This window comes from Pteropus alecto, unplaced genomic scaffold (genome assembly GCF_000325575.1).
Source record: "Pteropus alecto unplaced genomic scaffold, ASM32557v1 scaffold177, whole genome shotgun sequence".
NCBI lineage: Eukaryota > Metazoa > Chordata > Mammalia > Chiroptera > Pteropodidae > Pteropus > Pteropus alecto.
The window spans coordinates 2,575,261-2,601,465 of NW_006442207.1; the positions used below are offsets into that span (position 1 = coordinate 2,575,261).

The window sequence follows — 26,205 nt, forward strand, 5'->3', positions numbered from 1 at the left end:
CTATGCTGCTATTTTATATTGACAGTGCGGTTTAGTTTCATATACTGTGATTTCTATCAATTGTTGTATTCCCTTTGTTCAGTGAACTTGTTCCTTTGATTACATTGATTCTAACAGTCCTAGCTATTTTTATTGGCATCATGTGGGTAGTGCTTTGTATTACTCTACCCTGCAGTGTTAAAATAATCATGCGTTTGACTGTTTGAAAATTAGTTTAAATTTTATTATTATTTTTTTATTTTTAGGCGAGGCAATCCTTGGTTGACCTCATAGATTTCGAGGACCTTGTCAACTTACAATCCCTTATTTTATTTTTATTTTTATTTTTTGTGCCTACAGCACCTGGTCTTCCTAGGTGGTCTCCCATCCAAGTACTAACCAGGCCCGACCCTGCTTAGCTTTCAAGATCAGACGGGATCGGGTTTGTTCAGGGTAGCATGGCCATAGACAGTTTAAATCTTAAAATATGAATCTGAAGCATTTCGAAATAATGAAAATACTAAACTTCCTGTTTTTTCTCAACTCATACGAATCCTGACTCCATCTCTGTATATTCAATCTAGATAGTCTATATGACACACACACACACAAAGACAGTTTATCAGTAAGAGTTTATTCTGCATATATGCCATTGTGTGTTAGTTATGGAAATAAGTGGCAGATCTCTAGTACATATTAATATTTTAGCTACAAAACCAATAATAAACGAGAATTACTGTTAAGTGAAAAAGGCTTTATGCGTAAACTCAATTTACATATTAATAATATGATATACATTTAATAATAGATATCTACAAGACTCAGAACTTAGAATGTGGGTAAATAAATGGATTAAAATAAGAACTGAAGTCATGGCTAATCCCAATAACTATTTCCCACTCTATATTTGCATATAAAATAAACTGCAATTCCCTGGTAGCTTTTATTTTTTTTCTTTTTAAGCAAAAATAATTTACTATTAAATATTTAAAGAATCAAAATAGAAATGACTTCTGAAAATGCAAATTATTTAAACAGATGGCAATTACTGCCCATCTCAAAGGAGAGTTTTAACTTTGCTAATTTTTAAGAAATAAAGGTATAAAGTAACATATACGAAAAAGCTATGCCAAAGTAAGGTCTGCTCTGAAACTCAACCTGAGTTCAGGACCTTAACATCAGCAGATAAAGGCATTCGTAAGCATCTCACATATGATGTCAAACTAATTCAGCGACAGCCACAAAAGAAAACAAGATTCTCACATTTGTACCCTGTACTTTGAAATATATACCCTAATAGGTTTTGTTCCACGATCCTATGGACTGCCATCTAAGACCTGTTGGACAGTTTCAATACGCTCTTTTAGAAACTAGTGAACATATACCTGTCTTCCGAATCAGGACTCTAACAGCAGAAAGATACACGAGGTTAGAAACTTGGTGGCAGTGACATGTTGGATCCAAATGCAAGCACACGGTTTTTCACCTGCGATGTTTCAGGCCACCAGTGAACATGAACCCTGATGGCCATAAGGAGATTACGTCCTTCCCCAAGTGGATGACTTCTTTTGCTCTAACCAGTGCTGGCATTAGGAAGGAAACCGCGGGCACGAACTGCGAGAAAACGGCTGCCAGTGCCTCAGACTTAATTGCATAGACACATCTAGAGCAACGGGGAGAAAACTGGCTTTTGCAGATAAAAGACCTCAGAGGACCTCTGTCAACAGACATCTTATGATTAGAGGAGGATTAAAATGAAAGCAAGCACCTGGCTGGTGGAAATGGCACCAACGAAACTGGGTCAATAATCTGAGCGTCTCTTCCTGCATGTGTTTGACTGGACCTGAGGTAAGCTGCAACAAAGAATGAACATCAGAAAGTACAGGTCGGCGTGAGGGTCCAGGGCTACAGGAAGCCTGAGAACGATATCTACATCTCCTTTTCCTTCCTTTAGAAACAAAAGCAGACCACACAAGAACCCTTAACGTTTCAGTAAGAAACAAGACAAAAACTTATTTTTTTGAAAGTGCTAATGTACCAATTCTAGATAGCAACTTTGAACATTCTGGACCTCATATTTTCCACAAGACTCTACTGTAATCGGTATCATTCATGTATCTGTCACAAATATTTGATTCTAAGATGCTTTGATCAAATCTCAGATGGCTGATCAATTCTCTACAATTTATTTGTTTTCCTGAAGATCTTTCTGTGCCAATGTCTGAAAAGAAAACATAATAATTATTCATAAAGAAAAGAAATTTCTTAATAAAGGAATTACATAAAATTTATGTAAATTTAACACAATAACTGGTCATTTCTAAATTTTATTTTTTAAGTTTTTATAAAAAAGTGTAAATCCCAACATAACCCAATGGAATATTTTTAAACAAGAAAATGTTTACAAAAAATAAACATGAAATAAAACGTAACATGCTAAGTTCAAACTATATTTTACATTACTTTAAAGCTAGCTATACATGTCTCCAATTAAAATAGAGCATGGCATATACTGTGTTCATTTTGTAAACAACAAAAGTAAGAGGTTAAAAGCAATTTAAAGAGCTTCCACACAATCTGAAAATAAGTTTCCAATAATTAAATCCAAAGTTTTCGAGATCATAAAAATCTGTAATAAGAAAGTTTTAGGATCAAATATAATAAAAGTATAATTTATGCCTATCAGAAACAAAAAGCTTTTAGCATTATGATAGTAAATTCCTTTAGTGCATTAATCCTCTAATAGCAGTTTCGGTCAAGAGAATGTTGTGAGGTCAGGTTTGAATTTTTGTAAACTTAGTTTAAACCTGTACATATTCTCTTTGAGGATAACTTGCTTTATGTCACACTTAGCTCTCCAGAAACTCAAAGCACTTCACAGATTTATATGCTGACCTTAGTTTTTTTATTGCTGCTGTTTTTTGTATCTCATATAAATCCCTGTGAATGGCAAAACACAAGTTCACTGACACGTATGCCAGTAAAACTATTCTTACTAGTGGGTGAATAATGGTGATCAGAAGTCAGAGAGTCAATGATGGCTTACCAACTCCAAAAATTCGATTTCTGCTTGGAGAGCTTCATGAACACTTTGCATGTCATCTTCCTTATAAAGTTCTAATTCTTTTTTAAGTCTGTTTTAAATGAAAAATTCCCTATTAGCTCAGCAATAAACTTTTATCATTTCTTTCACGTGGATGGTGGCAGGTTTGCAGCTCTATCATCAGAATTTCAAGTTAAAAATAAAAAAATTGGAAAGAAATTTTAAGCCTCTATAATTCTGTAAGGACTACATAAAATTTTAGGAAAAATACTCCCATAAAGGAAATAAGATAGATTGAATAATAACAGACACAATAATTAGGGTAATTAAAAGAGAACAAAGTGTGGTTCAGTGGGGGAAACTACAGTATTGTCTGAAGACCTCTACAGGTCTTGGCCACCAACAAGCTAAATGACCTCGGCTAAATCATCTAGCCTCTCTGAACCTCACCTAAAAATTTTAAGCACAGAAAAAAAGTGACCTCTGAGATTTCTTCTTGCTCTAAAGTTAAACATTAACTTTATAGTACGTATATATTATTAAAATACATTTTAATTTGAGAACGATAAAGTAATATCAATGTTTTTCCCAATTAAATCTTTAACTTTTAAATATTCTGAAATTCCTTTTTTCTAAAACTATTTTATGTCCGGTTTTTAAAACTTTTTTATTTAAATTAGTTTCAAGTATACAGTGCATTGGTGAGACATCTATATAGTTCATAAAACGATCCCCCCAATTGCTCCTTCCCTTCCCTAGCCCTCCACCTAGCCATCATATTAATGCTAACTGCATTCCCTCTGGGTGCTCCCCATCCCCATGACCAACTATCAACTAACTTGTACTTCTTTAACCCTTAACCCCATTCCCCCAGCCCCCAAACCCCTTCTCTGTCCATCACCAAATTGTCCACTATATTTGTGAGTCTGTTTTTGATTAGTTTGTTCTTTCTGTTCCTTAGATTCCACATATAAGTGAAATCATATGGAATTTATCTTTCTGTCTGACTTATTTCACTCACCAGAGAAAACCAAAACAATAATTCATAAAGATCTATGCATGCCAATATTCATGGTGGCACAATTTACAATAGCTAAGATATGGAAGCAGCTTTTATTTCCATTTTTAATGTGGAAAAGAGTGAAGAAACAGGCTTACATTCCTTCCAAAAAGGAAAAAACATAAGCAAATCTATGACTGTGGTGGAAGAAGTAGAGAGCTAGGACCTGAGACTGGGCAGCTAGGAGGGTGAGGCTGCCCTGAGGGCAGATACTAAGAGCAACACTGCTCTCACAAACCTGAGCAAGTAGGACCAGCCACAAGGTGAAAAGCAGAGATCAACTTGAACCTTTGCTGAGCACTGACCCTTAAGGGGAGGTTGACAGGGTCCTAGGCCAGTGGCATTCCCCATATACTAGCAGAAGCAAAAGAAAATCCTCTAGGAAGGCAAGTTTAACATTATTTAGGCTCATAGGCCTCCCACGCGCTAAGGGCAAACAATGAGTTTACAATCAGAGATCACCAAGTACCCAAGAAGGCAAATCACTATAAGTAAAGGTGAGCAGAGAAAATAAGCAACAGATTATAACCATAATATATAAAGAATTACAAGTCAATAAGAAAAGGCCAACACAATAGAAAATGGGTGCACACAAATTTACCAGATTATTTACAAAAGAAGATAACTAATGGCTAATAAAAATATAAAAAGGTGTTCAACTTCATTAGTCCTCAAGAAAATACAAAAGAAAAGCACAATGTAATGCCACCACATACCCACCAGAATAGTTAAATGAAAAACAGGCAATATCAAGTGCTGACAAAGCTATGAAGAAACTAGAATTCTCAGATGCTGCTGGCATAGGTTATCATTTTGTTTTTGTTTTTTTTTACTTTTAACCTATGTCTCTCTTTTTAAAGTGAGTTTCTTGTAGAACCATATAGTTGTGTCTTACTCTTATATCTAATATGATAATCTGTCTTTTAGTTGGTGTGCTTAGATCTCTTACAATTAACATATTTGGCCGGATTAAAAATTTGGTAATTGTTTTCTAATTGTTCCATCTGTTCTTTATTCTTTTCTCCCTTTCTGCCTGCTTTTAAATTGACTGATTTCTTTATGATTATATTTTATCTACTCTTCAGTTAATTTTTAAACGTATTTTTTAAATTTTATAATGTTTGTACTATGTTTACAATATACACCTTCAATTTGTTACTATGCACTCTCAAATAATATTATATAACCATACTTATAGTATGAGAATTTTATAACAGCAATTCCAATAACTCCCTATTTTTTGTTCTCATTGTCATCGCATATTTTTCTGTCCCATTTACCATAAACGTAAAATATATTGCTAGTATTTTTGCTTTAGTCATTTATTTTTTAGAGCAGTTAAAAATAATAATAAAAAAAGGCTTTTAATATTTACTTTCATTTTAACCATTTCTGGAGCTTTTTTCCCTTGGAGTAGCTCCAAGTTTCTATCTGGTATCGTATTTTTTCTTTCTGAAAAACTTACTATAGTCCTTTTTGATAATATAGTCTGTCCTCAAGGAACTCTATACACTGTATTTGTTAAAAATATCTTAATAAATTTTAAGAAGCATATTATCATTGAGAATTCTCAGTTGACAGCTCTCGCTTTCGATCTTTAAAGATACCATTGCTTTGTCTTCTGTTCTTCATGCTTTCTGATAAGAAGTCTACTATAATTCGTATCCTTTGTATGTAATGTGTCTATGTCTTTTTTTCTCTGCCTTCCTTCATGATTTTCTCTTTATCACTGTTTTTAAGAGGTTTGACTATAATGTGTAAAGATGTTTGCTTTTTTTTTTTTTTAAATGCTGCTTGGAGTTCTCTGAGCTTCTTGTATCTGCGCTTCGAAGTATTTCATTATTTTTGAAAAATTCTCCGCCATTGTCTCTAGCACTACGGATGTTAGAATGGTATGAATGAATCTCAAATGCACTATGCTAAATAAAAGAAGTGAGGCGAGAGGCTACATAGCATGTTACTTCACTTATATGACATACTGGAAAAGACAAAACTAGGAAAAGAAAATAGATCAGGGGCCAGAAGTGGATTGTGGGCTTTGATTATAAATGGGCAAGTGGGAACATTTTGGGTGACGGAAGTATTCTGTTTTGATTATGGTGGTGGTTACATAACTGAATGTTTGCCAAACAAATAGAACTAAGTTATATTTCAATAAGCCTGCCTTTAAAAAAAGACAATGACAGGAATTCAGGTTCCTACAGAATGACAACCACCTAAACAAAAACAATCACTTAATAAGACCAAATAATGCCACCCATAGACTATACTGACAAGCTAACTAATAAACCGAGGATATTACAAATTTGAAATTACATTTAAATAGGAAAATAAACATCTAAATCCAGCAGAACCAGCTCTGAAGTCTACACAAATGCAGAGAGTGAAGCAGCAATTAAACGGAAGAGAGGAGAAAGGAAAGGGAAGGCAGGGTGATGCAACGCGGGCTAAATGATTCTCATAAAGAGCAAGTTCCACCATATGTGAGCAAACACTGACAACAGGTCTGAGGCCTCCTGGTCGACAATATGGGATTTTGCAGAATTGAAAGACTTTTTTTGTTTGTTTTGTTTTTAATCAATGGCTTTTTACTTTGAGGGTGGAAAGGATTGATGTGTTTTTGATTTTGTGACTTTTGTTTCTCCAGGGCCCTTAATTTCCATCTCTTGCTTTATCCTTGTCTTTAAAGGTTGTAGCCCTTCCAAGTTCTATTTCTCACTCCAAAACTATAGCTGAAATGGAAAAAGTTTTCAAAGAAAAATATTATCAATAAAAAGCAAAATCACTTTTAGAGACCAAATAATCGCGATACTACACAAATTGGTCCAGAGTATAAAAATAAGAAAAACAGTTGACTTCTTTTCTGAAGTAAGTATAATGATATCTAAACCTGATAAAGATAGTACAACACACACACAAACACGAGAATGAAACACAGTAACATAACGTGGGACAGCAATTACATCTTAGGTAAGGAAGGGAATGTGGGATAAAGGAGTTGTCCATGGCTAATGCAAGTCATTGGTAATGTTCTAGTTTAGTTTACAGGTCCTCACTGTATTATTGTACTTTCAAAGTTACAAATAGTTAGGGAAGGAAAATACAGTAGTTATAGGAAACAATACCCTATAAATGTGAAGTTCATTGTGTTCTGAACTTTGAGGAATTTAATGGTAAATAGAATTCTGAAAGAATGCTCAAGAAGGAAAGATAGAACAAATTATTAATTTTGAGCCTTAGATATTTACACAAGCATAAAACCTTTGTAATAAATATCTTTAAGAGTAAGTGGAAGGCTAAATGGAGAGTTAGAATGTACCACAGATATTGCTATACAATGTACATAAGGCTTCATTTTAATATATTTCTTTTCAAATAAAATAGGGATCTTTATTCCCACCATACTACCAATATTTGCTACTCCCCCTTTTCAGTTCAAACAGACTACAGGTTCTGTAAAATCTTTCCTGTCCATCAGAATTGGGTGGTGACCACTTTCGCTTTTAGTTAGCTAACGAAAACAATGAGAGGCTATTGAAATTAAGGAGGGTGTTTAGAGCAAATTATAGGAAGTATTTCACTATTCAACATATAATCAAGCCACAGAATTTAGATCTGCACTTAAAGATTACTGTTGCTAGCTTTAAAAGAGGCTAGATGATAACAGTATGAATATTAATACATTTGCAGCTAGCTAAAGCTATATAATAGTAAGCAGATCTTATGCCTCAGTGCATAGACTGATTGCTTACAGGAGTCAAGAAGGATTTCCTTCACCGACTGCATAATAACTAAGGGCAGTGTGCGTTGGTTATTGACGCCTTTCTCTCAATGATGAGGATGGGCCAACATTGCTAGTTTACCAAAACTTATGTTCCATGTATTCTTATGATTTCCTGCATCATTCCAAATTTTTTTTCAGTTACCTCTAAGTGTCATAGAAAAGCATAACCGAAAAGCCTTAACCTACAGAACACCCTTTTGAGAAAGAGAACTGTGCACAAGTACTATTTAAGTAGAAAAGAGGAAAAATTTCACCCAAAGTCCTAGGACACAAACTCAACTGCTATTAAAATTTAGGCATATTTCATTGTGGTCTTTTGTTTCTATATAATAGTGATTATATAATAGTGATTGCATAATTTTGCCTCCTAAGTTTTTCTTTTGCTTAATGCTTATCAAATACATTTCCCCCAGTAAATTAATCATGCCTGTTAGTACCATTTAAGATAAATATTAGTAGTCTAAGTGGCTGACAGTTACATAATCATTCATTTATGGTACAGCATTTAATTTGTTCCTTTTTTTCCTACCATAAACAACATTTCTATGAACACTTTCGTGCATAAAGTTTCTTCTGTATTTGGAATCATTTTCCTTAGGAAAGAGCTCATAGTGGAATTGTTGGGTCAAATGGCATAAACACTTTTAGGATGCTTACAATAATTTATATACTTCAAATTGCATTCTAAACATATGCAATGTATACTGCCACAACGATGTATAAATTATCTCTGTATCACACTCTTGCCAATTTTGATTATGGTCACTTAATATCTTTCAAAATTTGATAGAAAAATGATATTCAGTGGTTTGGGGTATAATTTATATTTAACTGATAAGCAGTTTAACTGAATTATCTTGTCTTATCATCTTGATATCCCTTGTACTTAGGGACATTAAGGCATTTAATACATTTGTTGGATAAATACATAAAAAACTATTGATTTTAATGTTTTCTGAATTTTTTTATCAGTTGAATATCTGATAAACTGTTATCCCTTATTTGTCATAATTACTATAAATTTCTACCACTTTATCATCCCAAGCTGTTGGCTTTTCTTGACACATGGGGTTTAAAATCTTACATGTTAAGTCTGTTAATCTTACCCTTTTTGGTTTTCTTAATCATATCAGAGGTTTAACAGGCAATCCTTTCTACTTTTCGCTAGTTTTTCTATGGCTCAACTTTCTTATTATTTCTCTATATTAATACATATAAAAATTATTTGAGTGCCATTTAAGCACAAAACACTATTTTAAAAGTTGTACAGGGCATTTTCTTTCATGTACATTTTATTTCTGAAAGTAGGGTTGAAACCTGAATGTGTGAAAGCAGAATTTCAATTTTCTAATTATGCTTTCCCTCAGTCCAGGCCACCAGCAAAGCGATAAGAACCTTCACAGGGATGCAAGACTGAACCAGCGAGATCTGCTAAGAAGGTTAAAAAAAAGGTTCTATCATCACCTCTGTTACCCCAAATCTTGGGTTGGTTGGATGAGGCATCTCCTTTCACCACATGTTATCTATCCTCTTCCCCATTCCTATACCAAAGAGGGTCGTTTATAAAGGTAAATATATAAAAAAAAAATTTTTAATCTTATAATACAAATGATATTAATGAATTTTGAAAATGGTTACTTTAATATTATATATGGCTCATACAATAAGCAAAATTATTTCCATGTTTAGGGATATTTACAAGTAGGCACATTTCCATCAGAATATAACTTTTAAAATAATCAACTGATTCTATCATCAAAATTTCCCTTGTATTTACTGAGAAGCTTTAATAACTATAGCATATGCCAAGAATTCATTAAACAGGGGATCTCTATTAGTTTGAAGGCTTCATAATCAATGCTGTGGAGACACTTCTCTTAGTGAATAAATGATGAAGTTTTACCAGAAAAGATGCAGTCAACAGAAATATTCAACAAAATACATAGCTAAGAATGATCCTAGAATTAAATGGAGATTTTCATATTTTATAAATATTAAAAAAGGAGTCTAAAAACGAGTTAGCTACAGATATAGAATTATTTTGACTAGTATTTTCCAGAAATTTTAAAACTGTGATCTTGTTACACTCGTCCACCTTGAGTTCATTCTTGTTGATAGTATAGAGTACCACAAAGTAAATATGCAATATTTTCTCAGTGTAGCCTGAATACAATTCTATTACTCTGCTAAATGATGCTTATTCTAAATAATGTTTCAGAAACACTGCCACAGTGTTTAAGGATACATTTATAAAAATATGTCTAATTTTGAATATTTAGAAACTCTTATACATCTATCAATGGGAGAAAGTAACGTAAATATGACATCTTCATATACTGGTATTAAAAGAACGAAGTGGATCAGTACAAACTAACATGAGAAATGGCTATGATATTTTGCTAAGCAATAAGGCAAATTACAGACCAGTAAGTGTGATCCCATCTTTTGCTAAACATACACACTGAAGGTTTCTAGAACGAGGCAATGAGAGAGGAGGCTTTGACGTTTTCCATTTTTGTAGTGTTTGAATTTTTTATTCAATCAATATAACCTACTCTCAAAATCTGAAACTATCTATACATACTTGGCAAAATAAAAAAATATATACATGTGTAAATATACATTTTTATCTGTATATCAAGAGATTGAAAGTATTTTAATATTATCAGGTGTTTATGCCTTCTTATAAATCTAAGGACCATGAATGTGACCTCTATGACCAACTTATATGGATGACTTTTTCACTGAAGAGGCAGCAGCATTGATTTACTACTTCATATAAATGCATTTAGTGTCTCTCAATAGCAGGTGTATATTATCTATTGTGCAGTTGCCATTGCAAATATGCTCTTCACAAAACCACACTATCTTCAAAAGTTCAGAAGCAAAAATCTCGTGCTGTTGACTCTGCAGTTTCATTTCTGTAACAAAACTTCCTGTTGCGTTAAACAAGCACAAATATTGGTTATAAAAAATGTAAAACTATTCTAGAAAGAAATTTGTGAGTAAGAAAAAAGACTAAAATTTTTCATATGTTGTTCCATATGTTTACTATTTGGAGTAAATAAAAAGTCATGATCTAGAACTTTATCTTAGTGACCCTGCTGTTTGATAATAATAAAAATAATGTGTTGGGAGTCTAGTATATAACATTTTTCTATCCTCCCTGAATTCTTCCCAAAAGAGAAATAATGAAGGCAGAAGGGAGGCCAAACTGTCATAAATACTACTAATATATCAGATGCTGGAGAATGTGGCTTATATCTGCAAGGAAAGGACTTATTAATGTTGAACCCCAGAATTAGACTAACCAAATTCACACCATTAAAGGCAAAACTGGATGCCACAAGCTTTTTCTCATGGAACTGGACCACTGTAAGACTTAAGGAATAGAGGAGCAGAGTGGAACAGAGGCTCTCTGAGGCAAGCCACCTCCAAAGAGATAGGGAAAAGGAAGGGGCTAGGTTCCAGTTTACCCTTCCAAACTTACCGATCAGACTGAGTCACACTCATCCCTACCTTAGAATAAGAAAGGGGGAGGTTTTGGGAGGTGGGGGAGACTAGCAGCTTTTTGTGGTAAAGCTTTTCCACATGGAAAAATGTCAGGAGAAGAAAGAATTCTATGGGAGCTATCCTGGTGGGTAGAATACACCATGTTTTTGCAAATAACACTGAAAATATATAAAGAAACTTTTATCTCCTTTATAGTGAAAATAAAATTATATGTAGATTCAATCATTGGAACAAATGTTTTGAACACTACTTGTCCTTGACTGTGCTAGATGCACAGACCAATAGAAAAATGAACAAGAAGTGGAGGGAGTTCCCAGTCCGGTGGGATAGGTTGATACACGTAACTATCGTAGAATATGATTAGTGATATAATGGAATTATAAGCATATTCTCTATGAACACAGAGAAAGGAATAGCAGAGAAAAGCTTTCATAATTTCACTTAGTTTGTTCGCTTAGTTTTCCATTTCTTTATTCAATGCATACCACAGTCCAACCTCTGTACCAAAGTATTAGAACATTAGTATACAACGGTAAACAAAGCAGACAAAATCCCTCCTCTTACTGAGCATGCAGTGGAGACAGAAATTAACAAAATAAAGCAGATAAATATGTAATTAAAAAATGGAATCTGTGCTATAAAGGAAAAAAATAGGGCAGGAAAAATAACAGAGGTTACACAATTTAGATCATAGGATAAGAGAGGACTTCTCTGAGGAGACGTTTCAACTAAAACCTTAAAGATGGTGTATGTCCCACCAGGTAAGAGACAGGCAGGCAGAGTGGTGAATAGATAATTTTAGGAGAAGGAAAGACATGGACAAAGATCCTTAGGAGGAAGAAAGCTTGGAGTTCTTGAGAAGGCAGAGTGAGATGGGGATGATGGCTGAAAATAATATCAGGGATATGGTCAGAGGTCATATTGTGACAGGCATGTAGGCCACACTATGGACTTCAGGTTTTATGATATTCATTATGAAGCCACTGGATGATTTCAATAATGGGGATGATGATTTAGAGTGGATTGGAGGGTCAAGAGTGAATGAGTAGAGAGAGATTGCTACTGCGATCCAGGTGAGAGAGGATGGTACTTAAAACTAAGATGTCAGCAATGCAGACAGAGAAGTAGAAGGATTCAAGAAATATTTTGAAGGTAAAAGCAACAAAATTTGTTGATAGGTTGGGGTCGGGTAAGAATGATGTGATTTGTGAACATGTCAAAAATGCCTGCTACATTTTTTTTTTTTAACGCCTACAGCATCTGGTCTTCCTAGGTGGTCTCCCAACCAAGTACTAACCAGGTGCAACCCTGCTTAGCTTCCGAGATCAGTCGAAATTGGGCATATTCAGGGTAGTGTGGTCGTAGACAAAAAAAAAAAAAATGCCTACTACGTTTTGGATTTAAGCAATACCCAGAAAAGACAACATGTGTGCTGGGCCTTAACAACTAAGTTGGATTTTAGTTGATAGTGAAGAAAGAGAGGGTACAGAGGTGTGAAGGCCTGTGGCATATTCGAAATTCCACGAATAGTATTCGGATGTACTTGGAGTATAAGGCATGTGATAAAAACGCAGGGAAACAAAGGATAGGCAGATTATGAAGGCCCTTCAATTTCTGACAATTTTTTTGTTTTTGTTATTTGTTTAGTCAGGGCAGCATCACTTCAGATGTATATCTACATTTGTATTAGCTTGTTGGGAATTTAGGACTTCAGCTTAGGAAAGAGGGATTAGGGACAAAAATTTGGAAATTATCTACAGATGATAAGTAACACCATTAGACCAGGTGTAACTGCCCAAAGTAAGAAGTACAAAGTACAAAGTAAGAAGACAATCAATGACTAACCTTCGGGAAGCCTCTGCATTTAAAGGATAAGCAGAAGAAAAACAATGAGAAAGAAGCTTGAAAGGTGTGAAATCTTCATGGACAGTATGAAATAAAAATGAAATCATAAGTAGTTACATAATCATGTCTAGCAATTATAGAGCATTTACCGTGTGCTTAGAACTGTTCTAAGGGATTTATATAAATTAAGTCATTTATTTTTTACTATAATCTTGTAGGTAGGTGCTATTATTTACTTCATTGTATAGCTGTGGAGACGGAGGCATAGACAAGCTAAATTGCTTCTCCAAGGTCACTAACCTAATACATAGCAGAGCCGGGATTCAAAAGGATTTGTAATTTTAACCTCTATGCTTACTTCCTCTCAAGATCCTGAGCTTTATCATTTCTGTCCTCCCTGGACTAGATGAAAAAACTAGCTCAGGCATGGTTTTCTGAGTCTCCAGAAGGCTTCTATAGGAATTAACCCAACCTCTGGCTTACGTGTTAATCATAGTAATATTCTACAAGTTAGCTGCCTTAACAAGTGTTAATTAATGATCCCACATCTTCAATACAGAATATTTTAAATAAACAGACATCTTGATATTTATAAATAGAAAGAATTACCTAAAGCAGAGATCACTAAACCATTGTGATGTAAAGTAGTGTTTTCTACTTTAATGCATGGCTTTTCTACCTTAATGCATGGCATCCAGCTAGAGTTCAACAAATAACCTGAACATGGCAAATTAACTTAAAAGAAGAAAAACACGTAATAATTATAAAAGAATTCAGTAATACGGATCAAACAAAATATGTATCAAAAATTTCTAATTATTTAGAGTAGAAACAATAAATTCATAGAGATAAACTAAAATTGTTTTTTGTAATTGCTTTCTTACTAAAGTTTAATAACAGTATAATTACAATAACCTTAAAATAAAGCTGGTTGTCAACTGGGAACAATTTTTCCCACACCCCTGTATCTAGGGGACATTTTCCCACACCCCTGTGTCTAGTGGGTGAGAGGTGCTACTGGCATCTAGTGGGTACAAGCCAGAAATACTGCTAAAGGTCTTACATTGCACAGGACAGCCCCCCACCACAAAAAGTAACCTGGCCCCAAATGTCAGCAGTGCCAAGTTTGAGAAACCCTCCTATAAAAATAGCATCCATATCAGTAGCAGCTAAACTTAAAGAATTAAGAAAAAGGCAACTATTACATATTTCAGTATATATAGAAAAAGACAACCAAAATTTAGGGGGGAAAAAACAACTTAATTTTGGCATTCATGATAAACTTGAATAAATGTCATGTCATTTCTTGCCATCACTAGCTTCTTGCCATTGCACTAATTATAAGACTGATGGCTCTCTTTCCTAAAATTTTTACACTCAATACTTTGACTCTGTTCTTCATACTTGAAATAACTTTTGTAGAACATACCAGTGTGGAAACTAAAGCACACATACCAAAGAATTTAAAGTGGGAAGTGATAAATATTGGCATTTCATTTAATAACTGCTAAAATCCAAAGAATGGACTAGGTATATGGAGTGACGTTTCTATCCAAATTTCCTGTCACTATCGGTGAAGGAGAAAGCACTAACAGACTTTGTGTGTTTAATTTTAATCCAGGGCAAATTTTTATGACTGAGTGATAAATCCACAAGACTGGAGTTCATATTGGGAGCCCTAACACTACTAACAATAATGATTCTAGTGGGCATTACCATTTTTAAAAGTATAAAAAATTAATGAGCAGACAGTCATTACAGAAACTCATTCTGCATCACACATACCACCCAGGAGACTGATATTTCATGCTTACAAAACTTAACATAAAATTAAATTGCAAGTATTTTCTCACAATCTACTAAAATTATGGCCTAAAGCAATACACTGCTAATATGAGACATTTGTTCAGCTCTAGTGGACATATTTCCTATATGACTTATGTGAAAGGCTTCGTTTGCTTCTTCACAGATTCAATAATGAGGTTCCTTTTGTTATATTAAGCCTAGAAAGTATAGAAACTTCTTTAAAATTAAGCCAGCAAATATAATACTGAATTATTAATAAATGAGTCAAATTAATAAATTTTTTCCCCTCCTTGTGTATGTGACTATGTCGTTTTAAACATCAGCCATTCTTTCATTACCCAAATATATATAAAGCATCTGAATGTTCCATACAAAAAATACATTTTCATTCTTTGGGAACAAAACTAGAGTAACAAATTTCAGGCAAAATAATAGGTTATGATTTTTCCCTCCTGAAATCTAGAAAGATAAAAAATAATTTCAATAATTTCTAAAAGAAAAGTTAGGAATAACAGAAAGGATAGTTGTGGGACCAATACTTTCTCTTAATCTGTTAGATTTCTTATACCTGAGTCCATCAGGTATAAGAAAAGAGAGAATAGATTTTAGTATTATCAGCTCAATGATCATGAAACTTATGTGCAACACTTTCTAGTCATATTTGCTTATTAGCATGTTTCAGAATACACACAGAAGGAAATAACATCTTCGTCTAGAACTTAAAAATCCTTCCATTTAGCTTTGTGCTGAGATCTATTTGAGAACTTGAAAAATTACCAGACTTTTTACACCAAAATATAATAGACAATTCTTACCTTAAGCACTCAGCATCATTTTGAGGCTTTTCATTGATTTTTATTTTTTCTGTCTCTAGGTATTTTGTAGTACAAATGGCTTCATTCTCTTTATCTTCAAAAACTAAACAATTAAGAAAATTCTTATAATCTTTCACAATTTAAACAAAGGTTATTTTTATTCATTCATAAGAATAATCCTCTAACTTCTGGTGCTTTGTGTAAAACGTATGTGCTAATGATTTTTATTTTTCTACTTTAATACAGTAATTAAAGGCACACAAAATCTTAACAAAATTTGGGATGTTAAAATGTCAGATCTAACACTGATCAAGTCACTGTTTTATCTATTCTTTTTTTATACCAATAATAGCACTATATCCCAATAGGTTGATATATTTTGAATGAATGACTCTATTGTGTATATATATACTCATCAGCAAAATAAGCTAACACATATATGTAATACCTTTAATTTTTCTCTGAAGAGTAAATAATTCTTGCATTAGTTCATTCTTTTGCTTTTGAAGTTCATTTAACTGGCCATTGTCATGTTCCATTGACTTCATTTCTAGAAACAAATAAACAAAAACCATTTTTTAATTACTTAGGCTTTCCATAAATATGTCAGCACTTATTTTTTCTCATGTAGTAAAAATTTAAGCAGCATGTGGTAAATTTTAAGCCTGAACTAGCTTCCCTGGGACACTTAGGAATTGTTGCCAATAAACTGACCAGGATTTGTTTAAGCACCAACTGGATACAAAAAATGTCAATTGATGGTTAAGACTACCAAGAGAAAATTCAGAATAACGTAATGTCTAAGTAAAACAAACTTTCCAATGCGATAATAAGAAAACTCTGCCTTTTATAAGTAAAGCATATTTAAAATGACCTTGCATAGTGTTCATTATATGGTTATAAGCTTCTACAATATTGCTAGTATTGTTTCTTCCACCTAGAACGCCTTCCTTTCTTTATTCGCACAACTCTTTTATAGTTTACATTTAAATTTTGATCACAAGAGGGTGTTAACTTTTATGAAATGCTGTCTTTTATTTTTTATATCCTTCACTTATTTATTATATCCATGTCCTTGAATATATTTATAATATTTAAAAGAGCAATTTAAAGTCTTACTTTGCCAATTGCATCATCTCTGTCATTTCTGGGTGTTTCTAGTGATCTAATTTCCTCCTTGCTATGAGTTATAATTTGCTGCTTCTTCAAATGTCTAGTGATTTTTTGATTAGATACTAGACATTGTATTTACTATTTAGTTAAATGTTTGAGTTTTGTTATCTTCCCCTAAAGCATGTTGATGTTTGTTATTTAGCAGGCACTTAAGTAACTTATGGATTAAATTCAAACGTTTTTTTTAGTGGGTCTAGAATAGCCTTATATCTAAGGCTAATTTAATCCTACTCTTAAGGCAGGACTTCTATTTAATAAGATATTTCTAATATGAATGCCTGTCTTTACAAGAATTTAAGCCCAATGAGGACAGGGACTTTTTTTTTTACTCATTGCAGTATCCAATGCCTATAACAATGCCTGATACACAAAAAATATAACAAATCATTATTGAATGAATGAATGAACTAAGCACATTTTAGAAATACATTGATGAGAAAAACATAGTTCCTGTCCTTGTGGAACTTTACATGTTAGTAGGGGAGACAGATTTGAATCAAGTAAGTACATAATTACAATGCTCTAAAAAAAACAGTAGAAAGACCTTTGAGAGAATATAATCAGAGGAACTGTCCCAATAGGGGATGGAGAGCGTGTGTCAAGAGAAGGATTGCCTTAGGAAATAACATTTGAGCTGAGAAGAATGACTGAATTAAATAAAGAATAAGAAAAATTACTTCAATAAAGCATATTCAAAGGTCCTGAGGCAGGAGAAAGCACAGTACAATCTAGGAAACAAAAGAAGCCAGTGTGCCTTCAGCACAAAATGCAAAGGCCACCAGTGAGGCTGGAAGGAGGAGAGGCATTAGGTTGTGCAGGGATGGCAAAACAAGTTGAGGAACTTGGTTTGCTATGGTTATCATGATATTTTTAAACAGAATATAACTAAATTAAGAGGTTCATTATAATAGTCCAGTATTAATAATTTCTTTTAAAAATATATGTGTTAATATTTTGGAAATCTCAAGGAGAAAGAACAGAATCCAACTCAGGTTAAAAAGTAAAAAGCAAAAAAGATGTCTGGCAGTGAAAAAACACTCTTGAGTAGTAGAAAATAATAAGACAGCTATGAATAGTTGAAGATGAAGATTATTCAAAACCCAATGGAACTGAATAACTAATCATAGTTATGGGTTAAAAGCTCAATGGAAAGGGTCAGAGTGGGTAGCCAAGGGAAGGAGAAAAAGAGAGGAGAAAAATCAAGTGTCAGGATATAACAGATGTGGGGGTATGCCTTAGAAAAGGAAATAGAAGAGCAACCACTGACAGGAAGGAAGACAAATGAAAAATAAAACTACTCTGGGAAGAAACTAGCTCTAGTATCTGCTTAAAATTTGAACACCACTTAGAAAAAGGAACCAGAAACAGTTTCACAGGTGAATTATTTCAAACCTGGAAGGAACAGATAATTCTAGTGTTTACATTTTTCTAATATTTACATTCTTTGTGTTAAGTCAACAAACATAACACTCACAAAAAAGAATAATCTTGCTTATAAATATTAACCCCAAAATTTGAAAGAAAATATTATCAAACAGAATTCAGTACTATACTAAAAGACTAAGAGACTACAACTAAGGTTAGTAATAGGATATTTATTAATAAAATTCACTATGTTAATAGATTAAAATGGGAAAATCATATATGATTCATCTCAAAAGGGGGAGGGTAGAGGAGAATGGAAGGAAGGAAAAGGGGAGAAGAGAGAGCGTCAGTCTGGCATCGTGATTAATAGCAAAACTCGAAAAGTATTTCCATGAAGATCAGTGATAAAGAAGGGTATCCAACATCATCACTGCTAAAGACTGAATATTTGTGTGCTTCCAAAATTCGTATGTTGAAATTCCATTTACAATAGTGATACTTAGAGAAATATTAATGAGAAAGGCAAAGACAGTTGAAATACCTATGCTGTTTTTAGATAGGAACTCAACACTGTGAAGTTATCAATTCTCTCTAAATTCATTAATAAAATTAATGCAGTCCTAATTAAAATACAAGATTATTTTGAACTTGGTAAAATGAGATTTAATTTTATCTAGGAAAACAAACACAGGACAATCAATAAGAGTAAGGAGAAAGTATTGCCCTGATAGATATTAAATCATATTCTGAAAGAATAATTAAAACGTGAAGTAGACAGAGTAGAGCACAGAAATGTAAATTTAATAAATGATAAATATAGAATTTCAAATTGGTTGGAAATGGTGAATTAATAAATATTAGTGTTAAATAACTGACCGGCCTTTTGAAAAAAGTTGGATCCCTAAGTTTTTACATCAAAATAAATTCTGGATGGATGTAAAATATAAATGGGAAAAAGGAAACAGAAAGTTACCAGAATAAATATGGGTGAATATTTTTTATTAATGTTACACAGAGAAAGCCTTTCTAAGCTGGAGACAAAAATCCAGAAGCCATAAAGGAAAAGATTCGTTAAAATGATGGCAAAATTTTTAGATTTCTATATGGCATTCAGACACACAGAGACACACAGACACACACAAAGAGTACAGACACACACACAGAGTATAGTAAAAACGTAAACAGTAAACTAGGAAACAAGATTTATAACACATGATGGAGGGCTAACTTCTTAAATTTACAAAAAGCCCATATAAATCAGTAGGAACAAAAAAAAATGAACAAAGAATGTAAATAGATTGTTCACGGAAACAGATATAAAAGTGTCAATAAATTCAGAGAAATAAATCCAATGTCATGTAAAATCAAAGAATGCTAATTAAGCCAACAATGAAAATAATATCTTTACTAACTGTTAGAGTGGCGAAGATTAAAGTTATTGACAATTCCAAGATTGGTAATGGTATGGGATAGTAATATAGAAAAACAAGCATTCTCCTATACATTTGGTAAGGAAATTAATTAATTCAGTGTTTTAAGGAGCATAATCTAGCATTAAGTCTCTTAATATTTCCCTTTGACCTAGAAGTTTTAATAGATTTTACTATATGAATATATTCACAAAAATACAGTGAAATATACTCAGATATTTAGAGGCCCCTGTTGATGGTCATGTAGGTTGTTTCCTGATTTTTGTTTTCTTCTCAAACCACCACCAGTCCTGCTGTCCGTGCAGTTTTCTGTCTTCTCTGGGAACTTCCCTTCTCCTGAATCTTCCTCTCTACTGGCTCCAGTCCATCAGCATTTAAATATGTTCAAGTATCTCTCATCTCAAAAAGGAAAAATGAAAAAAGGACAACTCTACTTCCCCACTAAAAATCCTCCCCTTGCTTCACATCCCCCTTGTTACTGAACTCTATCTTATCCACAGCGAAACTTCTTCAAATATATTTTCTGCTCCATTTTCTCTCCTCTCCTTCAGAGACTAATCACTCACAGCAGACCTTTCAAAATTGTCCTACAGATCCCTGAGGTTCCATTTTTGTTTTGTTTCATTTTTTTCTCTTTGGATCAGATAATTTCTATTGTTCTATCTTCATATTCATTGGTTCCTCTGTCAGCTCTCTTCTGCAATTAAGTCTATTCAGTGGCTTTTTTTTTTCTTCCAGATACTGCATTTTTCAGTTCTAAAATGTTCATTTGACTTTTCTGCATTTTCTATTTCTCCACTAAGATTACCTATCCTTTCACATATTACAAGTGTATTTTCCTTAACTCACTGAGCTTAGTCTAAAATAGCTGCTATAAAGCCTTTATCTGATAATCCCAATGTCTAAGTTACTGTGGTTTTGACATCTCATGTTCTTTTGACGCTAGGTCACGTTTTACTGATTCTTCATAGGGTGAATAATTTTGGATTGCATCCTAAACATTGTGAATACTGTGCTGTAAACACTGAATTTCTTTTCATAAAAGCTATCCTCTTGAGTGTGAAGTGGTATCTTATTGTGGTCTTGATTTCCATTTTCCTGATGACTAGTGAATGTTGAACATCTTTTAATGTGTTTATTGGCCATTTCTTTGGAGAAATGTCTATTCGAGTCCTTTGCTCATTTAAAAAAAATTTTTTTGTGGAGTTCTTTATATATTCTGGATATTAATCCATTATCAAATATATAATTTGCTAATATTTTCTTCCATTCTGTGGGTTGTGTTCTTATTCTCTTGACAGTGTCCTTTGATGCACACAATATTTTAATTTTCATGAAGTATAATTTGTCTATTTTTTTCTGTTTTCTGTGTTTTTAATAACTAAGAAATCATCACCAAATCCAATGTCATAAAGTGTTTCCCATGTGTTTTCTTTTAAGAGCTTTATAGTTTTGGTCCTTAAGTTTAATAATTTGATCCATTTTTCGCTAATTTTTATATGTGGTATAAGAGCCCCTCTTTACTGTTTTGTATGTGGCATTCAGTTTTTCCAGCACCATTTGTTGAAAAGGCCATCTTTTCTCATAATGGTCTTAGCACCGTTATCAAAAATCATTTGACCATATACATGAGGGTTTAATATTTGGGCTCTCTATTCTATTCCATCGTTCCATATGTCTGTCTTTATTCCAATACCACACTGTTTTGATTACTGGGTAGCATTTTAGTAAGTTTTGAAATAAAGAAGTGTGAGTCCTCCAACTTTGTCTTTTTTCAAGATTGTTTTGATTATACTGAATCCCTTGGGATTCCACATAAATTTTAGGATACGTCTTTCTATTCACAGAAAAAATACTTTTGGGATTTTAATAGAAATTGCATTGAATCTGTAGATCATTTTGGGTAATAATGTCATTGTAACACTATTAAGTTTTTCAATCCAAGAACATGGAATGTCCATTTATTATGTCTTCTCTAATTTCTTTGAGCAACGTTTTCTAGTTTTCAGTGTGTAAGTCCTTCAGCTTCTTGGTCAAATTTATTCCTAAATATTTTATTCTTTTGATGCTGTTATAAATGGAAAATTCAAATGTCCTTTTTAAATTGCTCATTGCCAGTACACAGAAATGCAACCGATTTCTAGGTGCTGATTCTGTACAATGCAACTCTGCTGCAGTGGACACTTGAATAAGGTGAGAGTTAGATGCACCAACCCCCACACAGTCTAAAACCCACATATAACTTCACTCTGTCCTCTGCATACATGAATCCTCAACCACAGATCAAAAATAATGCTTTCAATCCCTGGTTGGTTGAATCTACGGATGTGAAACCCAGGGATACTCAAGGCTGACTGTATAGTTATTGAAAAAAATCCATATATAAGTGGACCTGTGCAGTTTAAATCCGTGTACTTCAAGGGTCAACTACATTTATTTATTACCTCTAGCAGATTGTGTGTGTGTGTGTGTGTGTGTGTGCGTGTGTGTGTGTGTGTGTGTGTGTGGAGAATCTTTAGGTATTCTACATATAAGATCCTGTCATCTGAGAACAGAGATAATTTTACTTCTTTTCCAATCTGGATGCTTTTTATTTCTTTTTCTTGCCTAACTGATTTGTTGAATAGAATTGGTGATATCATGACTTTTAAATTAAAATTATTGGGGTGACATTGGTTAATAAAATCAAATAGGTTTCAAGTGTACAATATAACAATGTTATATGTACATTGCATTGTGTGTTCGCCACCCAAAGTTAAATTTCCTTCTGTCACCAAACATTTGACTCCCTTTACCCTATGTCCTTCCTCCAACCTCCCCTTCCCCCTGGTAACCACTAATCCACTGTCCATGTCCACGAGTCTCTGTTTGCTGCTTTCAGTTTTATATCCCACATGAGTGAAAAAATATGGTTCTCATCTTTGTCTGACTTATTTCACTTAGCATGATAATCTCATTCATGTTGTCACAAATGGCAGTATTTCATCTTTTTTTTAAGGCTGAGTAATATTGCACTGTATATATGTACTACACCTTTATCCAATGATATGTATGACTTTTTAAAGAAAGTTAGCTTCAGACTATCTCCTAAGGATAAAACCTGTATTGAACTTTGTTCTACATTATGGTTATTAAACAGCCATGCACATCAATAGGATTTAAAAAAAATATGTTCCCTATCCTCAGCTACAGAGATTCTGATTCAATAAGGCTGGGATGAGAGTCAAGCATTTCATATTTTTTTGAGTTTCTCAGATGTGCACCTCTAGTTAAGAATCTGTCCTATACTCTCTATCCAATGTAATTTATCCACGAAAACCTCATTTTCTTCATCTTTATAAAATAAGACTAATTTAAAAATATAATCCCCATATTTGTGAGGTCTTAATTATGTGCCAGGCAACATTCTATATGCTTAACTATTCTTCCATTGAATCCTCACAATAACCTTGTTAATGCCATTATTATCATCCCTTATCTTTACAGATGAGGAAACTGAGACAAAAAAAAAGTTAAGCATCTTGCCCAAAATCACATAGCTATTAAGTGGTGAAACAAAGATTTAAATTCAATCAACTTGACTTCAGCATTTAAAATCTTCAGGATGGTGATTTTTATATGGGATATGCCTAATAAATATTACCTGTGATAATAACAACTGCCATATACAAAGTACAATAAGTTATTCATCGTAACTCTAAGTCAATACAAATGTTAAGTGTGTTTATTACTCTCCATTTACCAAAGGCATCGAAGCAACTATGCTTTAGAAAGGCTTCCATGAAAAACTCATTTTCCATTTAATATCATTTACATTTTCATTTTCTACTTCCTCAATTCCCTCTGGTTCCTTAATCTATTACTACCAATCTTCTACCCCTCCATGATACTGCTCCTGACATCTTCCAATTGTCAAATGTCCTATTTTAATTCACATTCATTTGAGGAAAACTTGGTTTGTTGTTTTCTTTTTGCTTTTAGTTTTCAAAATAATACTCTCTGCTGTTCTCCTACCTTGTTTGACTACTCTAATCTTTTTCCTTTCCTTAAATGCTATGCTTTCTTAGTTTCTGTCTTTGGTCTTTGTTTCTGCTCTATGTTCCCTCTGAATGATGTCACCAACTTCTCTGGGTTTAGTCCCAAACCTAATACTCTAGCTCCAATCTCTCTTATCAGTTTCACAACCAAATTTCCACCTGCCACCTGGGCACCGCCATCTGTTTATCTCATAGACATCTCCAACTAAAAATACCTGAAGCCAAACACTGTCTTTTTTGTACAGAAAAGGCTTCCGGTACCATATTCTACAATATCTCTGAAGTTTGAAAACTGTGATTCTTCCTTGACTTTCTCTATTTCTGTTTACATTAATCAGGGATAAAGTCTTGTCATTCTTCCTAAACACTCCTCTAATTCACTCTCCTCTCCTTGGCAACTCCTTAATTCAAGATCTTATCAAAGACTGCAATAACCTGCATTCTAGTGTTCCAGAAATGAAATTCTCCCCACATCACTGTGTAATCTTGTTTCCTAGTTTCAACTGGATTGATAGTATAATGAGGATTATAGCACTAGCCTTACCCCTAGGATAGCTTCTATCACATTGTACTATAAATATCTACTTACATATTTGATTCTCCCACTTTTTAGTTTTATAGCTCCAGGTCCTAGAACAGTACCTACCATATAACAGATAGTAAATATATATTTGTTTATTGAATGAATGACCAAAAGCTTATGTCACACCTACTTCTAAGGGATTTGAGACTGCTCACAATAAAAGATACATGTCCATTAGGGCAATTAAGATATAAGTAAAAGAATGGCTATACAATAGCCCAATTTGCTTATTGATAGAGTTAAATTTCTGTAAAGTCTATTGATTCAAAATAAATTATTTTCCTTAATGCCAGATAAATTAGGTAATATTATGTATTCATACCCCTTTTCAAAATGTTTGCCTGGTTTTCTAAGTCGGATATTTCAATCTTCACATTTTCTTTCATCAAAAGCTCTCTTTTCTTTGTTATTTCATACTCATTATTGAAATGTGTAATTTCCTTAATAAATTTTTCCTCCTCCTCTGTCACTTTTTTCTTCATAGCCTCCTGAAAAATGAAAACAGAAGATCAAATACAGGTGTTAATTGCAATGACATTTTTTAGTGATTTAAAATTCAATTATTTGGAATTATGAACATCAAAATATAATATTACACACCCTGGTATTATCATGAAAATGCTTTAATCCTCCAGCAACATCAATAAAAAAAAATTATAGGTATTATGTAACAACAACCATTTTCACATGAAAGACTTAACGTTTTGAGAGAATTATTGATACAGAAATTCTACGTTCATCATTATATATGTGATTGTGCATTAAACTTATAACAATATATGCCATTTTGACATTATAATATAAATTTGGTGGTAAAATAATTAAATGACCAAACTTGAAAATAAAAATCTACACTCAGAGGAATTACTGCCTTATAGAAAAAAAAGAGAAAAACAAAAAAAAACAAGGAAATCCAAGGAAACCTATTAAAATGCATACAATGAAGGTAAAATTATATATTCACTTCAAATTCAGTTCTAAATAACAGTTTATATTTTATGAAATAGCAACTTGTAGTAGGAATAAAAATTTCTAAAAACTCTGGACAATGCTAGAATATAAACTTTTTGACAATGCTAGAATCTAAACATTACTAAATTTATCTATTATTTTCTAAGAAACGTCAACTAATTATTAGCTACATTTGGAATCTGGCCATATCATTTATAAACCACTGGTGATGATTCTGTTGAGTTTAGATATATATTTTAAAATGCATTTTCTTTGAAATGTCAATTAATTACACGTTGTATTCCTAAACTGGCCCTGTCATTTGAAACTACTGAGTCTGTTGGCTCTGATGTATGATAAAAAGATAAATAAAATCTATCCTTTCACCTAAATCCATAAATGTCTAAAATGTGAACCTCTCTGCTTTTCAAAAGCATTAAAACCAATGTCTAGAAGCCTGAGCAATTCAAATCAGTTTCACTATTTCTTTTATGCTTATTACAATTGCAAATAATTTCTATATTGCATCGCTGCCAATAGACTTCTTTCAAACTATATTACATTACCAACTGGTTTTAAATAGCACTTAATACTTCCTCATATCTGAACAGAACTATCTGCCAATATGCATAAGAATAATTTTCTAAAAGTACACCTAAGTGTATTTAAATACTTTTGATACAGTTAGTGAAACAGATTTTTCTAAGTGGCTGGAGACTTACAAAGGTTTGGAGAAGCATATTCCTTTGGTCTGTAATTTCACTGCACTGCCTTTCTAAAGCATTTTCATGAGTTTTCAAAAGCTGTAAGAGGAAGGATTT

The 26,205-nt window shown here is 33.1% G+C and overlaps 1 protein-coding gene, 1 non-coding gene and 1 pseudogene across 2 annotated transcripts in view; all 3 read right to left on the reverse strand.

Annotated features, from left to right (window-relative positions):
• Window positions 1–330: 330 nt before the first annotated feature.
• LOC112470143 lies at window positions 331–449 on the reverse strand. Its single transcript, XR_003042869.1, has one exon. It is a non-coding gene; the product is annotated as a 5S ribosomal RNA (ribosomal RNA).
• A 1,715-nt stretch (window positions 450–2,164) lies between these two features.
• The window catches only part of CCDC172 (coiled-coil domain containing 172), a 39,033-nt gene continuing 14,992 nt past the window's right edge, over window positions 2,165–26,205 (reverse strand). The window contains exons 4-9 of the mRNA XM_006920837.1: window positions 26,107–26,205; window positions 24,756–24,921; window positions 16,294–16,395; window positions 15,846–15,948; window positions 3,026–3,113; window positions 2,165–2,200 (exon numbers count right to left, since the gene is read on the reverse strand). Coding sequence (XP_006920899.1) covers window positions 2,165–2,200; window positions 3,026–3,113; window positions 15,846–15,948; window positions 16,294–16,395; window positions 24,756–24,921; window positions 26,107–26,205 — 594 coding nt within the window. The remainder of the gene's footprint in view (window positions 2,201–3,025; window positions 3,114–15,845; window positions 15,949–16,293; window positions 16,396–24,755; window positions 24,922–26,106) is intronic.
• LOC112470177 lies at window positions 12,628–12,746 on the reverse strand (annotated as a pseudogene).